Source organism: Canis lupus, chromosome 1 (assembly GCF_048164855.1).
Source record: "Canis lupus baileyi chromosome 1, mCanLup2.hap1, whole genome shotgun sequence".
Taxonomy (NCBI): Eukaryota; Metazoa; Chordata; class Mammalia; order Carnivora; family Canidae; genus Canis; species Canis lupus.
In genome coordinates, this window is record NC_132838.1 from 107,360,767 (window position 1) to 107,378,308 (window position 17,542).

The 17,542-nt window shown below is 52.7% G+C and overlaps 2 protein-coding genes across 9 annotated transcripts; one reads left to right on the plus strand and one right to left on the minus strand.

The window, feature by feature from the left end:
- Window positions 1-2,826: 2,826 nt before the first annotated feature.
- BCL2L12 (BCL2 like 12) lies at window positions 2,827-10,839 on the minus strand. Of its 3 annotated transcripts, XM_072771326.1 has the most exons (7): window positions 10,643-10,796; window positions 9,892-10,006; window positions 9,539-9,681; window positions 8,165-8,251; window positions 7,978-8,069; window positions 5,523-5,810; window positions 2,827-3,047 (listed from the first exon to the last, which is right to left on the minus strand). In XM_072771326.1, exons 1-7 carry the CDS (start codon window positions 10,779-10,781, stop codon window positions 2,997-2,999), a joined length of 915 nt encoding a protein of 304 aa, XP_072627427.1. In that variant the 5' UTR covers window positions 10,782-10,796; the 3' UTR covers window positions 2,827-2,996. The 3 variants fall into 3 exon arrangements, with proteins under 3 accessions (XP_072627427.1, XP_072627436.1, XP_072627431.1); XM_072771335.1 differs by lacking the exon at window positions 5,523-5,810 and having other exon boundaries at window positions 10,643-10,839; XM_072771330.1 differs by lacking the exon at window positions 9,539-9,681 and having other exon boundaries at window positions 9,929-10,006.
- A 4-nt stretch (window positions 10,840-10,843) lies between these two features.
- IRF3 (interferon regulatory factor 3) lies at window positions 10,844-16,677 on the plus strand. 6 transcript variants are annotated; one of them, XM_072771300.1, is made up of 8 exons: window positions 10,844-11,079; window positions 11,883-12,055; window positions 12,740-12,911; window positions 12,997-13,067; window positions 13,952-14,144; window positions 14,243-14,623; window positions 15,828-15,943; window positions 16,424-16,677. In XM_072771300.1, exons 2-8 carry the CDS (start codon window positions 11,891-11,893, stop codon window positions 16,607-16,609), a joined length of 1,284 nt encoding a protein of 427 aa, XP_072627401.1. In that variant the 5' UTR covers window positions 10,844-11,079; window positions 11,883-11,890; the 3' UTR covers window positions 16,610-16,677. The 6 variants fall into 6 exon arrangements, with proteins under 6 accessions (XP_072627401.1, XP_072627410.1, XP_072627419.1 ...); XM_072771309.1 differs by having other exon boundaries at window positions 10,851-11,083; XM_072771318.1 differs by having other exon boundaries at window positions 10,856-11,079; window positions 11,878-12,055.
- Window positions 16,678-17,542: the final 865 nt, after the last annotated feature.

Genomic DNA, 17,542 nt, shown 5'->3' on the forward strand with positions numbered 1-17,542 from the left:
TGGACTGTGGCAAGTCTGAATAAGATGTATTCCAAGTGGTGAAGATTTCATGCTTAAAAAAATCTGCAATTATTTCATTAATATTTTTATATTGATTACATGTTGAAAAGATTGTATTTGGGATACAAAGCAGGGCAGATAAAAACTGTTAAAATTAATTTACAGGTTTCTTTTTTTAAAGTTATTTATTTTAGAGAGAGCGAGCAGAGCAGGAGAGGCAGACGGAGAGAATCTCAAGCAGGCTCCCCACTGAACACAGAGCCCCACTCAGGACCCTGAGCTGAAACCAAGAATCAGACACTTAACTGACTGCAATTCCCAGGCACCCCTACCAGTTACTTTTTACTTTCCTTTAATGGTGCTAGCAAAGTTAACAATGCACTCTAAATGACATATGTGGCTCATATTTTATTTCTATTGGTCAGCACTGCTTTAGGTCACAGATGGGAGTGGACAAAATCACTATGGGGTTGGTGTGATTACAAGAAGGCACGCAGATCTAGGAGGTTCTTGACTTGGGTCAGGCTGAAAATTCAGGCTTCCTGAAGGGGACAGGAGAAATTTACACCTCTCCCTCAACCACAGCTCAGTTCTTCCTTCAGTTAAGAATGTGGGCAACACATCAAAGTATCAAAGTAGAATTAGTTCCTATGACCTGGTCCGCAACATAACTTACAGTGCTTGGATGTCACATGAAATTGTTGCAGATACTCATGTGGTGAGCAGAATTCTAAGATGGCCTTCAGGACTTCTGCCCCTGGCATGATATACCAAGGTGTAGGCTGACTCACATGACAAAAGGGATGGATGTCACTCCTTTGGCAAGGCTACCTTATATGGTGAGGGTAAGAGATTTTACAGATGTAATTAAGGCCCCAAATCAGATCACCTTAATTAAAACGAAGATTATCCTGGAGAGGCCCGACTTAACCAGATAGAAGCCCTTTATTTATTTATTTATTTTTAAAGATTTATTTATTCATGAGAGAGACACAGAGAGACACACAGAGAGAGACAAGAGAGAGAGAGAGAGAGGCAGAGACACAGGCAGAGGGAGAAGCAGGCTCCATGCAGGGAGCCTGATGTGGGACTCGATCCCAGGACTCCAGGATCACTCCCTGGGCCGAAGGCAGGTGCTAAACTGCTGAGCCACCCAGGGATCCCCGAAGCCCTTTATTTATTTACTGATTTATTATTTTATTTATTTATTTTTTTTTTTTTTTTTAAATTTTTTATTTATTTATGATAGGCACACAGTGAGAGAGAGAGAGGCAGAGACACAGGCAGAGGGAGAAGCAGGCTCCATGCACCGGGAGCCCGACGTGGGATTCGATCCCGGGTCTCCAGGATCGCGCCCTGGGCCAAAGGCAGGCGCCAAACCGCTGCGCCACCCAGGGATCCCTATTTTATTATTTTTTAAGTAAACTCCACTCCCAACATGGAGCTTGAACTCACAACCAGTTCCGAGATCGAGTCACATGTTCTACTGACTGAGCCAGCCAGGAGCCCCACATGGAAGCCCTTTGAGAGGGGCCTTTGTGGGGCACCTGAGTGGCTCAGTCGGTTAAACATCAGCCTTCTGCTCAGTCATGATCCCGAGGTCCTGGAATCGAGCCCCGCATCAGGCTCAAAGGGTTGCCTGTTTCACCCTCTCCCTTTGCAGCTCCCCCTGCTTGTGCTCTTTCTACTAAATAAATAAAATCTTCAAAGAAAAACAATGGAATCATCCCTAAAAGTACAAATATGCCAAGAAATGTGGCACTAAGTAGTTTGAGGAAAGGATGCTTATTTGCAGTATGAGAGCTAAAGTAAGAAGGCAGAGTGTCAAAAACAAACAAAAAAAAAGGCAGAGTATCATCTTCCTCAATCTTAGCTGAAAAGGTACACGTTGGGTGAGTGAAATCTTTTCTGCTCTGAGCATCTGCATGCCTACCAACAACCACAAAATAATGGTCAGTGTTAACATGGGGACTGGGAAAAAATCTCAGCGAGTAGGCAAATTCACAAATATGGAATCCGTGAATAATGACGATCAACCGTTAAGTGACTTCCTTTGTAATCCTGTGCCTCTCATTTTATATGTTTACAAACATAATTTTGTGAAGGGGGCTATAGCCCTAAAAAGGTGACTACCCCTCGGTCTAAATATAGAGGAGTAACCAGCCAAAAGGTTTTCAGAAGGAGGGATCCCTGGGTGGCGCAGCGGTTTGGCGCCTGCCTTTGGCCCAGGGCGCGATCCTGGAGACCCGGGATCGAATCCCACATCAGGCTCCCGGTGCATGGAGCCTGCTTCTCCCTCTGCCTATGTCTCTGCCTCTCTCTCTCTCTGTGACTATCATAAATAAATAAAAATTAAAAAAAAAAAAAAAAAGATTTAAGGTTTTCAGAAGGAGCAGCAGGAGGAGAAAAACGAGAAGAGCATGGTGTTCTGAATGCCCTGTGTAGGAAGGTCATTGCTTTCTTCTGGAGCTGGCTGGAAAGACCCCAGGACCATCAACACAGGATAAGCTGGAATAAATAAATCATGCAACAGGTGAGAAAAATGTGATTAGCTGAAATTGTATCTACAGATATCCTCAAGTATGCTGTATGTTCAGGAGATAGGCACTTGATAAATCATAATAGAGTTTATCTCAACTTTAGCAGGAACCAACCGAGCTCCATTTGACTTAACAGAAGGAGTGCTCCAAATAAATATTTCTAGAGTGAATGAACTGGCTCTTTCCTCACTTTGTAAATCAGAAAGAAAGAAAGAGAGAGAGAGAGAGAGATCTGAGCCAAATCTCCTACTTAGAACTTTAGTTCTCGAGAGAAAGGAGAAACAAATACTTGAAAAAGTTTTTAATATGAAAAAAATTTAAACAGTTTCTTTTTGGCAAACACAGGGAGGGCAGCCACCACCCCAAAACCCTGAGTAGAGAAAGGAAGGCTTGGAAAAGCACACAAAGAATGTAGAGACATGAGGTCTAATCTTGTAGCGGCTTCTGAGGAAGATCTCAGTCCAGGGGTAAGTTCAAGTCCACAGGTGAAATGGCCAGGATGCCCTCCTGGAAGGGAAAAGTGGAAGAGCTTGTGAGCGCTCACAGTAAGAGCCTGTCCTCCATTCGCAGTGGCATCTCCACCAGCCCAGTGAGAGCAGAGACAGGGGAGGCAAGGAACCACAGAAGGGAGGCAGACAGGGATGGGGTGGGAGGATGGAGATCTAAAGAAAGAATCAGAGGCCCACGGGTGGATGGGGCCAGAGTCCTGGTAAAAGGGAGGAAAGACAAAGCTCCAGGGTGGAGGGCAGAGCACCAGTGGCAGGTAGACAGAGAGACAGGGAAGAGAGATCCAGAGAAAGGGAACAGGGTCCTGGGGTTTTAAGGATGCAAAGCTCTGGTGCTGTGTCAAAGTCTTGATCCCAATCCTCTGCATGGGGGACCCTTCATCCATCTCCATAAAATCGGGATAATATCCAATCCCATAAGGTGGTTGTGGGATTTAAATGGAATCATTCCACCTAAGTCCTTGGCTATGCACGTGGTCGAAAAGAAAAACATTTTCACCAATAAACAAGTTTCTGCACAGAGCTCCAGACACATCGTCTATCCACTGTCCCCTCCTCATCTCCCTTTGGGGTCTGAAGGTCATCTCTCCCCCTAACTGGACCATTTCCAATCATCTCTGACTCTTCTTCAAACGTGCTCCCCCTGCTCCTCACTCCTATCTCAGGGAGCACCAGATGCGGCCCTCCAGGTGCTCAGGCCAGCATCCTTGACTCCTGTCTTCCCCTCATCGGCACTCATAAATAGCACTCGTAATCCACTCCATAAGCGAAATCTGTCAACTCTACCTCTAAATTAACTGGAGGACTCCTCCACCGCCTCCACCGCGGTGTGATCCACCCTCATCTCCCTCCCTGAACCAGAGCGGACACCTCCTCCCAACTCCCCACTTCCGCCTCGCCCGCTAGTGTTCCCCCATGCGGCCGCTAGAGGGCGCAAGTCAACACCTAAGTCAGCTCACTTTGCCCCTGGCGCAGAGAGAGCTAGTCTAGGGACTCCAGGCCCGCTCAGAGTCAAAGTCCAAGTTCTCACTTTCACAATGTCCCACGCGATCTGGCCGGCCGCCCTTCCTGACCTCATCTCTCGCCCTCTCCCCTTCGCTTACCCTGCTTCAGCCCTACTGGCCTCCACTCTGCTCCTCAAACACACCTGGCCAGCTCCTGCCAGCCTGTGAAGCAACACTCACAACCTGAGAGCACCAAATCCCCACAGCAACCAGGCAGGGAAGTGAACAGTGCCCGTTGGGCTGGGGGAGACTGGTGCTCAGCTAGCTGGGGATGTTGCCAAGGTCACACTGTCAGTACTCTGGAGCCCAATCAAGTTCTGAGCCTGGCACTGGATTTAAAGCAGTGAGCAAGGAGTGCCTGGGTGGCTCAGGGTGGTTAAGCGTCTGCCTTAGGCTCAGGTCCTGGAGTCCTGGGATGGAGCCCTGCAACAGGCTCCCTGCTCGGTGGGGAATCTGCTTCTCCCTATGTCCCCTCACCCCCACTTGTATATACATACTCTCTCTAATAAAATCTTTAAAAGGGGGGTGGGGCACCTGAGTGGCTCAGCTGGTTAAGTGTCTGCCTTCAGCTCAGGTCATGATTCCAGGGTCCTGGAATTGAGCCCTGTGTTGGGCTCCCTGCTCAGTAGGGAGCCTGCTTCTCCCTCTCCCTCTGCTGCTCCCCCTGCGTTTGCGCTCTCATGTGCTCTCTCTCCCTCTCTCTAACTCTTTAACTTGTGCTCTCTCCCTCAGATAAATAAATGACAGATAAATAAAGCAGTGAGCGAGCTTGGTAAGACTCCCTGGTCTTGTGAAACTGATAGGTCAGGGGCAAGAGAACATGCAAAAAAACCCAAAAACAAGTAAGTAAAGCAGGTCAATCCTACCATCTGATAGAAGCTGTGTATTAGAAGGTGCAGAGTATTATGGAAGGAAGTAAAGCGATGAAGAGGGAAAAGGAGTGGGTGGGAGGGTACCAGGTGGCTGCGGTTTTATATGGGAACCAAGGGAGGTCTCACTGGGAGTGACACCCGAATGGAGCAGAGGAACCGAGGCAGGGGGATACCTGGGCAAGCGCATTCTGGCAGGCAGTGTCAGAGAAGCAGACAGGCACAAGATAACTATGCAAATGCCCACAGGATGCCAAGGACTTACAGAGGTGATTCCATTTTAATCTTTACAATAACCCTTTGAGATGGGTACTTCTCCTCTTCCCTCTTGACTGATAAGGAAACAGAGGCCCAGGAAGAGGTCTCACTTGATTCCCACTCATAACTGTCAGTATCCACCAGAATGGTTTAAGCCAGGCATAGTGTCTGCACCGATTACCTACCGGTGTACAGTAGGTGCTCAATAAACACAGAAAGGATGAGTGGTAGGGCTAGGAGAACACGCATCACGTCTGAAAAGAAGCCAAAGACGCCAACCCCCTACCACACAGGCACAAGTTACAACTGGATAAAGGGAGGCCCAGAGAAGCTTTGGCAGCTCACCCAGCCCCCGTGTGCCTGGATCCAGGGCCCGAAGCTGTGCACGTGCTCCACGCTGAGTCCGGCCAGGGTGCCCCCCAGCCCAGCCACGCGGCGGCTCAGCTCCATGGCCAGGGCCAGGCGGGCCAGGGGCTCCGGGGAAGGCGGTGGAGGCCCTGGGCAGGGCAAGGAGGGGCGTGGACGGCTGGGCAGAGGGCTGTCCTCCCGGCTAGAGAACAGCTCCACCAGGCGGGCGAAGGAGCCGGCGGAGAGGCGGGCCAGCTTCCCACGCAGGGCGGGGTCCGAGGCCAGCTGGGGGTGAGGAAGACAAGAGGCTGGGTCGGCCACGGCCCCGCGGCCAGCCAATCGGGGGCTAGGAGGCGGGGCTTTCTGGTAGAACCTTTTCCGACACTGATGCTCAGAGCCACGCCCCATCCATCACACCAGCCAATCATAGACCAGACTCTGGTCTCCGCCAAACTATTCCTAGGGCAGGGTGAGAAGGGAAGGCCTCGACAGCCAATGAGGGCCATGCTCTACTTAGCCGAGTTCTAGACTACTGATCTTATAGCCACGCCCCCTACGGGTTCCCCGAGGGCCGCAGAGGTCAGGCTCCTGCCTACAACAACCTCGCCTTCCACTCTACTATTTTTTTTTTTTAATTTTTTTTTTTTAATTTTTATTTACTTATGATAGTCACAGAGAGAGAGAGAGACAGAGAGAGGCAGAGACATAGGCAGAGGGAGAAGCAGGCTCCATGCACCGGAAGCCCGACATGGGATTCGATCCCGGGTCTCCAGGATCGCATCCTGGGCCAAAGGCAGGCGCTAAACTGCTGCGCCACCCAGGGTTCCCTCCACTCTACTATTAATATTATAGGATCAGACACTTTGTCCAAGCTCCTGAGCCCATCGAATTCCAGAACCAAGTCATCATCATAAGCCAGATTAATTTCCCCCCACATTATAGGGCATGCCCCCATACAGTTAAGCAGGGCTTCAGATTCTAGACAGCCCTCTCAAAACCAACCCCCCCTCTCACCACCATGCATGCAGTCCCTAATTCCTCAACTGGTCCTAGGGAGTTTCCCAGTTTTTTGGGTGGCCACACCCCCGATCTTTAAACCACGCCCCTCTTACGGGGAATGTAAGCCCCTGTTTAAGGGACTACCCTAACCAGAACTCTGTCCCTCAACCTATAGGGGAGAAGCTTAGCACTCTGACTCCTTTTTTTTTTTTTTTTATTATTTATTTATGATAGTCACACACACAGAGAGAGAGGCAAAGACACAGGCAGAGGGAGAAACAGGCTCCATGAAACAGGCTCCATGCACTGGGGGCCCGACATGGGATTCGATCCCAGGTCTCCAGGATCGCGCCCTGCGCCAAAGGCAGGCGCCAAATCGCTGCGCCACCCAGGGATCCCAGCACTCTGGCTCCATACTGCTTCTATTTCCCTTACTGCTGGGACCAATAGCTTAGAAACTTCTGCTTAGCCCCGCACATAGGCATATTACTGCGAAGACTCGCAAAAACTTCTATTCTACCCAAAATCCACCTCGCTGGAGGATATAAAGAAGTACTTACAGAAATAACTATGCTCTGTTTAAGATTTTTTTTTTTTAAGGTTTTATTTATTCCTTCATGAGAGACAGAGACACAGGCAGAGGGAGAAGCAGGTTCCATGCAAGGGGCCTGACGTGGGATTCGATCCCGGGTCTCTAGGATAATGCCCTAGGCCGAAGGCGGCGCTAAACCGCTGAGCCACCCGGCCTGCCCCTGTTTAAGATTTACAGGAACGACATGACCTGTACACAAAGATCAACTGACCAAGGAGGGGGTGCCTGGGTGTTTCGGTGGGTTAAGCATCTGCCTTCCGCTCAGGTCGTGATCCCAGAGACCTGGGATCCAGGCTTGCTGGGAGCTTCCTGCTCATCAGGGAGTCCGCTTCTCCCTCTCTCTCTGCCCTTCCCTCCCTGCTCAGGCTGTCTCTGACTCTCTCAAATAAATAAATAAAAATCTTTAAATAAATAAATAAATAAATAAATAAAACCTCTTTAAAAAACTGACCAAAGACAAAAGAAGTTACACAATCTTCCCCTGTTGTCTACAGACTGTCAGGAACCTTTGTGACTCCAACTACCTCCCCTTTCCCCTGCATTCCTAACATAAAAGAAACGCCAATCTCATGCTGGGGCAGATGGTTCTTTGGGACAGTACTCGTCTGCCATCTCCTCAGTGTGCTGGCTTTCCAGATAAAATCACTTTCCTTACCCCAACATCTTGCCTCTTGACTTCCTGACCCACGGTGCTGCAAGCAGAATGAGCTTGGAGCCCCTTACAGACCCTTCATAGAAGCCGAGTCCCACCGTCTCCTCACCTGACCATCTAATGAGAATGCAGACCTAGGTTCTGATCCCAGAGCTCAACCATCCCGCAATCCCTATCCCAGCTAAGGGATGGAACAGACTGCCTGGTACCTTCTGGTTGATGACTTCAGCCTCTTCCTCCAGCAAGGCAACCAGCTTCCGCAGTAGGGCTTCCTTCTCTGTGAGGGGGGGACCCTGTAACTCTGGGGGTTAGGGATGCAGGAGAGAATTCAGCTGGAGGCAGAACCCTGCCAACCCTTCCACCCTCACCCTTCTCCGGGGCCCCTCTGTATCTCACCTGGGCTAGGTGGGGATCTCAGCTGCTCTTGGACCAGTTGTTCCAGCCGCTGGGCCACCAGAGCATAGAAATCGGAAGTGGCTGGGCCTGGAGTGAAAAGAGCCAGTGATGGGTCTCTGGGACATCAGGAACCCATGGATTCTCTTCTTGTCCCAACCATCTTGCCAGGGAGCACTGATTTCCATTTCCTAATGGGGTAAACTGAGGCAGTGAGTGCACTTGCCAAAGGGCTTTGTACTTCCCATTTTATTGTGTTGCCCAAACTAGACTTAGAATGTTAGAGGTGAACTAGACCTTGAAAGAATATTCTAGGGCAGCCCCGGTGGCTCAGCAGTTTAGTGCTGCCTTCAGCCCAGGGTGTGATCCTGGAGACCCAGGATCAAGTCCCACGTCAGGCTCCCTGCATGGAGCCTGCTTCTCCGTCTGCCTGTGTCTCTCCCTCTCTCTGTGTGTATGACTCTCATGAATAAATAAATAAAATCTTAAAAAAAAAAAAAAAGAATATCCTATCCAAGAAAGGCAAACACAGGGCACCCCAGCTATTACCACGGTATCCCTTGCCGTTCTCAGGCCTCATCAATTGATCACAGATCTTTCCTCCCTGCTGTGAAATCCTTTTCTTTTCAAGCTAGCACTCCCAGTAGCCATTCCTAGTCTATGGAGGCTTACATAGGAGTTTTTGGTTACTCTCAGTTCCTTTTGGTTACTCTTAATGGAATCCAACAACACCCCCTCCCACTCTCACATGCACACATAGGCACACATTGCTACTTTACTTCTGAGGAAGCATAGGAGCAAAAAAGAAATTGAATTTCCCTGAGTTGTGTAACCGAACAGCCAGGGATCCGTGACCGAAAACCAGGTCTCCTGCCTCCCTAGGATGATGGGGGGATACTAGTGGCAATAAAGTCCTAGAAGTAGGGAAGCATGCACAGGAGGAGAGATAAGCAGAAAAGGACAAAGCCCCCTGAAGCCAGCTCACAGAATTGAGAGACAGCAATAACTGGGGGTGGAGGTGGGGGATCAGAGAGTGGTGAGGGGAGTCCTCACCCTAGCTCCTGTCTTAGCTGAGTGATCTTGGACTAGCTCCTTCTCCTTTCTATGCTTTGAGAATCAAAGCTCCTGGGGACGTCTGGGTGGCTCAGTGGTTGAGCATCCGCCTTTGGCTCAGGCCTTGATCCTGGAGTTCCAGGATCGAGTCCTGCATTGGGCTCCCTGCAGGGAGCCTGCTTCTCCCTCTGCCTGTATCTCTGCCTCTCTCTGTGTGCCTCTCATGAATAAATAAATAAAATCTTAAAAAAAAAAAAAAAAAAAAAAAAAAGGTTCAAAGTTTTGGCCCTGCCGGTGTCCAGGTGATCTAGGAAAATCTCTTACCAGGCTCTGAAACATAGCATGGGCGGAGGGGCAAGGAGCAAGGCCGAGGGGACACAGGGGGGTCTGCTCCTCGCCCCAGGGGACAGGGAAGACATCTTCGAAGACGGCTCAGGAAATCTGTTGGCTCCTCCTGGGCAGGACTCCTGGGGAAGGGGACCTCAGAGAATGACTGCAGAGGCCCCTTGCAAGCAGTCCCTTCTTCCTCCCACTGAGGGCCTGTCACTGCAACCCCAGGGACAAGGATAAAGGGCCAGATATAAAAGAGGGGAACGCAGACAGAGACCAGGTACAAAAGTTAGAGAGGGCCCCACCCCAAATGCAGGCCCCAGCGGAAAGAAGGCAGCTCCTCTTACCTGGGTGGGGTAGGGCTGGGGAACCCAGCAGCCTCACCTCGCCTAAAGAAGGCAGCTAGGACTCTCAGCGTGTCCTCCCGGAGCCCCAGCTCTTCTGAGCCTGCCATGGGGGCACCTGTGAAAAAGGGAGCTGGGGGATGGGCTCCAGGGTTGAACTGAAGTGGAGGATTGGTGCCCAAATGCCTAGTCCCTGAATAAGGAGGGCGCCAGGACCCACGAATTCCCGAAGGAAGAAGGGGGTGAGAGTCTCAACTCCTAAATCCTTTAGGGGAGTTAGGGTCTGGGGACCCAGACTCTTGAGTTCTCAGAGGGAGAAGAGCGATGAGGCCGAAGACTCCTTGATCCTTGGAGAGGAAGAGGCTTAGGGACCCGGGTTCCTGGGGTCAAAAGACTGGGGGCTGGACTCTGAAGATTTTTTGGAGAAGGGGGCTGGAGGATCTGAATTGTTGAGTCTGAGAAAGAACGGAACTTGGGGCAACGACTTCTGGTTTCTGGAGGCATAACGCCAAGCCGCTCATGCTCTTAGAGAATCAGGAACTACGAATCCCAGCAGGCTTCATGGCAAACCTTCCCCTCGGTCCGCACTTGTGCGCCGCGCAGCCTCCTTGGGAAGTGTAGTTCCATTATCTGACCCACGCTGGAATCTTGGGGACCCGGGGTGCATAGATGTCCAGGAAGCGGGACTGAGGTGCCCGCTCCTAGACCCGTCCTTTTCCCTTCTCGCCCCAGCCTGCACAAAAGCCCAGCTTACCTGGGGCCGGGAAGCCGCCGACCCCCTCTCCTTCACCGAACTTGAGCAAACTTTTATTAGTGCAACTTTCCCGCGCCTGCGCACTGGGCCGGGTTGGTGTCAGCCCCGTAGTGGGAGGGGCGGAGCGCTGGATACCCATCTGATTTGCATGTGGCGTTCCCAGCATGCCTTTGGCCGGAAGACCTATAAAGGGCATAGCGGGGGGGGAGGGGAGAACCGGGGGCGTCCGGGTTCTTGGTGCCGCCTCTTTGGCTCTGGAGTCTTGTCAACCAATCGCAGATAAAGTTGTTTTTGTTTTATGAAATCGATAGAAAAGAAAACCCTCTTTCTCTGAAGCTCAGCTGACGGGAAGTAGGGTGTGCAGCTGCAAGTTCGAGAGTTATCGGACCCCAAAGGCAGGGGCGGGTTCTAGCACCCTGAGCGCCCCGACCCTCTACGTAGGTAACTGGGAAGATCTGGGGAATTGGTGGCGCCCGGGGCGAGAAACGCGAGACGTGCTGGGTCTGCCCTGAGTCTAGAGGAGCAAGGTGTACTCTAGGGAAGGTGAAGCAGAGTTCGAGTAAAAGTGAAGCTATGGCCGCTGCCGGAGGTCGGCTGTGAAATAAAAAGTAGTAGCGGGGGCGGGGGGGAGGCGTCTGCATGGGGGGATCTAAGGCAGAGAAGAGCAGACTCTGAAAATGGGAGGCAGTCCACTCTATAGAGTATGTGTGGGGGGGGGGTGCCCTAGAGGAAGGAAGCTGTTTGGGGGGAAGGATGGTGGATGGAGGGTCCACCGTGGAAATGGGTGAGGGGCTCTTCTGTAGGAGTCCGCAACACAGATAAGTGCGGGAGGTAGAGATCTACAAGGTAATAACGTCTGCCCTGAAATAACCAGGGGAGTCTCTACCTTGGACGCGGAGGTGACTGCCTTAGGTGATGTGGGGGAGGGGAGGGGAGGAGAGGGTTTACAACGGAAGAGGGAAGAATCTACCCTGGCTGAGTTGGGGAGGTAGAGGATCTGCTCAGGAGGAGGTGGGGAAAGACGGGCCGTCTCAAATGGATTGGGCGGGAAGTCCTCGTTGACTTGGGGGACTGTCTGGAGGTGAAAAGAGGAGTTGTCTTGTTTTATACCCCAGGAAAATATAAGTGAGGGACGCTGCACCGCCGCCCCATGAGAGGAAGGTCTGGGAGCGGAACCCTCGGGGGTGGGGGCGGGTAGCTAAGAGGCCATCCGCGCCCACGAACTGCCCTCTAAGCGCAGGCCGGACCATGGGAACCCCAAAACCGCGGATCCTGCCCTGGCTGGTGTCACAGCTGGACCTAGGGCAGCTGGAGGGGGTGGCCTGGCTGGACGAGCGCCGCACGCGCTTTCGCATCCCTTGGAAGCATGGCTTGCGGCAGGATGCCCAGCAGGAGGACTTCGGCATCTTCCAGGTGCGAGAGCTTCGTGCCGCCGGGGAGCCCTGAGCTAACCTACCCGAGGGGTGGACTCCCAGGGGGCGGAGCCGAGAGGGAGGGGTTAGCCTGCGTAGGGTCGGCCGGCGCTGACGGTGGCAGGTGGAGGTGAGTGGAGTTAGGACAGGACTGGGCAGGGTTAGGAGGATCAGCGGACGGATGTCGCAAGGCGGGCACGGCTGGAACGGCCAGGTTCCGGAAAAAGAACCGGAAAAGCGGGGTTAGAACTCGAGAGAAATGCAAACTGGGGATTGAGGGCTCGCAGAGGGCGGGGCTTTGGGTCGTAGAATTCTGAGGGCTGGTTTTGGAACCTTCGAGGCGAGACCTGGCCCCAAAGCTGAGGTGATTTCCCACCAAATTCGGATACACCAGTGGTGGTAACCCGAGTTCGAGTACGAGGGGGCGGGGCCATTACAACCTGTCCTGGGGCAGGTTGCTGGCAGAGTTAGACGCCCAGTAGGACCTGGAAGGTTGGCTTAGAAAGCAAAGTTTTTGAATAGGTGAAGCGGGGGGGTGGGGGGGGTGGGGGTGGGAGGGTGCTTACGATGCAGAGTCCAAGAGTTTGGGGATGGATCCTTGTCAAGTTAGAACGTGCCAGGGGAGAGCGCCCTTGGGCCGGGGTCTTAGTCATCCTCACCATCCTGGTACCAACTGGATCCCCAGGCGTGGGCCGAGGTCAGCGGTGCCTACACTCCTGGAAAGGATAAACCTGATCTGCCCACCTGGAAGAGGAATTTCCGATCTGCCCTGAACCGGAAGGAGGAGTTGCGTGTAGCTGAAGATCGGAGCAAAGACCCCCACGACCCACACAAGGTCTATGAGTTTGTGATCTCAGGTGTGCCAGAAGTGGGGCTCCATGTGGAGGGATGGGATTTTGAGCATCCCCAACACTCTGCTCCACTCACCACCTTCCCTGGCAGGAGCTGGGAACTTGCCTGAGTTGGACACCTTTCCAGACACCAATGGCAGATACAGTACCTCGGATACCCAGGCAAGAATGCACCCCATCCTTCCTGCCCTCAGGATGACCCATCTTCTGTGTCCCCACAGCCTTGTTCAGGCTTCCTCTCCTCCCCCTGGACCATCACATCAAATCTTCCTCCTGAGCCTCCATCCTATCCCCTGTGGGCTGTCCACCCACTCATCTAGAGATGACCCTGTCCCTCTCCTGCTCATAGCGAGCCCTTCCATGGATGCTTCCAGTGTCTCAGGAAAAAAATGCAGAGCTTTCACCAAGGCATTTAGGGCCCTAATACACCTTTCTAGAATTTCACAGTTTCTCTTGCTATGTAGAGTACCCTCAGCCTCCTGGGAACCCAGAACCACCCTATCCTTGGTCTTGCTGACGTCCATGCCAGGGCAGGTCCCCTCTGAAATAGTGTCCAGCCTTCTCTGCCCAGGTCTTGCTTGCCCAGGGCCAGGTCCTTGGGCTGGAACTAGCTGTTCCCCTTGGGCCAATAGTAGCATCCATCATATACCAGAGCATATATTTTGTCATCTGTGCCCATGCTTGTCTACCTACCTCCTATCCCCCACCTCCCTGCCAGCCCCAACTGGAAGCCCCCGCCCCCTTTTTAAAAGATTTTATTTATTCATGAGAGACACAGAGAGACAGACAGAGACCAAGACAAAGGCAGAGGGAGAAGCAGGTTCCATGCAGGGAGCCAATGTGGGACTCGATCCCGGGACTCCAGGGTCACACCCTGGGCTGAAGGCAGATGCCAAAGCACTGAGCCACCCAGGGATCCCCCTGGAAGCCCCTTGAGGGCAGAGCTCAGATCTGACTCGTCTCTGGGTCCCAAGGCCTGGTCCACATGAAGTCTCCGGAAAAGGCTACAGAAATGCCCAGATCCTTTTCTTTTTGCTTCTCTCCAGGAAGACACATTAGAGGAGTTACTGGGTGACATGGTCTTGACCCCATTCCCAGATGAGGGGCCCTCGAGCCTGGTGGTGGTCCCAGAACAGACGCCTCCACTCTTGCTGAGCCCCACCATAGACCTCCCCGCTCCCTGCCCAAACTCAGAACCCCCTGAAAACCCGCTGAAGCGGCTCTTGGTGCCTGATGAAGGTGAGTGGCAGCTCTGGGGTGGGATGTGCTGGGGTGACAGGGCCCCTTATGCCCTCTCAATCTCACTCCCTCTTCATGTCACTTCTGCCACTGCCCAGAGTGGGAGTTCGAGGTGACTGCCTTCTATCGGGGCCGCCAAGTCTTCCAGCAGACAGTCTCCTGCCCAAGGGGCCTGCGGCTGGTGGCAGCAGCAGGAGGGGACACGATGCTGCCTGGACAGCCAATAATACTGCCAGACCCCGGGGTGTTGGTAACAGACAAGACCGTGATGGGCTACGTGAGGCGTGTACTGAGCTGCTTGGGTGGGGGACTAGCTCTGTGGAGGGCAGGACAGCAGCTCTGGGCACGGAGGCTGGGGCACTGCCACACATACTGGGCCCTGGGCGAGGAGCTTCTCCCTGACAGCAGTCCCAGGCCTGGCGGCGAGGTCCCCAAGGATGAAGATGGAGACCTGTTCGACCTGAGGCCCTTCGTGTCAGGTGAGGAGGCAAAGCCTTAGCTCTGCTGTAGAAAGAGGTGGTCACGGTGGTTAAGAACTCTGGGGTCTGGGAGTGCCTGGGTGGCTCAGTCGATGAACCATCTGACTCTTGATAGCAGCTTGGGTCATGACCTCAGGGTCACAAGATCAAGCCGAGTCTGGCTCTGCACTGGGTGTGGAGCCTGCTTAAGGTTCTCGCTCTCTGCCTCCCCCTGGTCCCCACTCTCCTTACATCCTCCTCTCTCTAAAAACAAAAAAATTTTCAAACCTCCAAACCCCAGAGTTCTTTTTTTTTTTTTTTAAAGATTTTATTTATTTATTCATGAGAGACACACAGAGAGAGGCAGAGACACAGGCAGAGGGAGAAGCAGGCTCCACGCAGGGAGCTTGATGCGGAACCCAGTCCCAGGACTTCAGGATCACACCCTAGGCTGAGGGCAGGCACTAAACCACTGAGCCACCCAGAGATCCCCCAAACCCCAGAGTTCTAATTCAGACCCTGCTGCTCTGCTTGTGCTATAACCTGGGGCAAGAGATGGACTGCTCTGAGTCTGTCAGAGGACTGTCTCCTCTGCTAGAGCTGGTAGGAGGCACAGGGCCCAGTGCACAGAAGGTGCTCAAGGAATTAACTGCCATCGTCCTCATTATTACCAGTTAGTAGGGTGGATAGACAGATGCAGGACAGAGAAGTCCTTTAGGGCTTTGTTATCCAGTAAATATCTCTGCAGGGATGGAAATGCTCTAGAGTTGAACTGTCCGGTGTGGTATCCACCAGCCACGTGTGGCTATTGAGTACTTAGGCCAATGCAACTGAGGAAGAGAGTTTGAACTTTTATTTGATTTTAATTAATTACCATTTAAATGGAAATAGCCACAGTGGCTAGTGGCCACTATCAGGAGATTGTGGCCTTAGGGGGTTAAAGAGCAGAAACTGCCAACTACCTTGTATTCCAGAATCAGGGGACATCCTTGTAGGGAGTGTACTCCTATCCCAAATGGTGGGGGGGGGGGGGGGCGGGGATGGGGGGAAACATTTAAGATTATGCCAGGACTTTTCTTAGATCAGCAGCCATCTGGTCGAGGTGTTGTAGGCATGTTGGGCTTCTGGTCAAGGAAGAAGGTGAGGCTGTTAGTCAAGTTTGGGGGCAGGGAGGGGCAGGTGGAGGGTCCTCTTCCCATGCCTGACTAGGATCTCGGACCCCCAGATCTGATTGCCTTCATCAAAGGAAGCCGACACTCACCACGCTACACCCTCTGGTTCTGTGTGGGGGAGCCATGGCCCCAAGACCAGCCGTGGACCAAGAAGCTGGTGATGCTCAAGGTGCAGCATTTCTGGGCTCCTGGAGCTAAGGGGTGGATCTTAACAAAGGGAAGAGAAACTACAATTCCTAGAAGCCCCTCTGGGAAACTACAACTTCCAAGAGTCTTTGCAACCACCAGTTCCTCATCCCCAGGAGCTTCTGGGTGTCCTTCTCATGGCCCCTCACCCCCAAAACCTGTTTTGAACTCTCAAAACCATGTGGAAGTCAGTGGAATACAAGTCCTAGCAGCCTTTTTAAGGAACTACAGCTCTTAAGGGGTCCTTCTGACCACAGCTGCTGAGTGGGATCCCTACATTCCAGGAACCCCTCCAGCATCTCAGCCCTAGTAAACTTACCAGGCCTCCCATGGTGGGAGTTACAGAGAAAACAATAATTCCCAGCAGCCCTAGGCCTAATGGTTATTCCTGGTTTATGGTGGGGGCTGCTGGAAGTTGTAGTCCACTCAACCCCACCTTATTTCTGCCCCCCACCTCCTGTAGGTTGTTCCCACGTGCCTTAGGGCCCTGCTGGAAATGGCACGGTTAGAGGGCGCTTCCTCCCTGGAGAACACTGTGGACCTGCACATTTCCAACAGCTACCCACTCACTCTCACCTCGGACCAGTACAAGGCGTACCTCCAGGACCTGGTTGAGGACATGGATTTCTGGGTCACTGGGGAGGTCTGACCCCTCCTCACCGGTGCTGCCTTCTTGTGCCTTCACCCTGGCCAATAAACTGTTTCTTGCCACTGTTACCACTTGTGTGCCTGGTGTTAGGGGTTAGCTAGGTCCAGGCTAGCCCTGATGTGGGCTAGGCATTATTCCTTGGCAAGCAACTCACAACCCAGATGCTTACAGCATGAGGACCAGACACTGCAGGGAGCCGCTGATACCTGTCACCTCCTGACCTCCTTCCAGGGACCTGGTGAGGAGGGGACAGTCACCTCCATTTTACAGACCAAGACACTGATGCTTAGAGAAGAGCAAAGGTTATAAAGCAAGACAGGAGACACAAGATGGGTTAGAATCCAGTCTGACTGCAGGGTTGCTACTTTCTGATCGGGGCCCCAGGGTAGAATCTAGAACCCCAGTTTTGGCTATGAACAGTTGAGGCCACTGATTGTTCAGTCCAGTAAGCTGGATCAGCCTGTTGGCTGGTGGGGGGGGGGGGGACTTAGGCCCCCTCCCAGCTCCTGCTGGGTGACCTCAGGCAGGTCCTCCGGTCCCAGCCAGCTGTGGGCTCCCCTCTGCATGGGGCTGGAACAGGCAGCTGTAAAGGAGTTCTGTGTCCCGGCCTCAAAGCCCATCCTCTCCTGCACCCCTGATGCTACCACCTCTCCTCACTATGTCTGGGTTCTGGGTAATGGGGATGGTGTGGAGGCCAGTGTGGCCCTGACTCACTGTGTGGCCCCTGTTAGTTTCCCTCTCTACTTCAGGAGAGTGGATAATATCACCTCAACCCCATAGGACTGGTAAAGAGAGTCCAACTCAATGAAAGACAAAAATCCTACTGCTGGGGCAAGTCCAGGCCTAGACAAGTAGCACTCAGTTGCCCTGAGCTTGGAAGACACAGAGCAGGGGGGGACCTGGGACCCCCAACCTCCCACCCACCACTTCCTG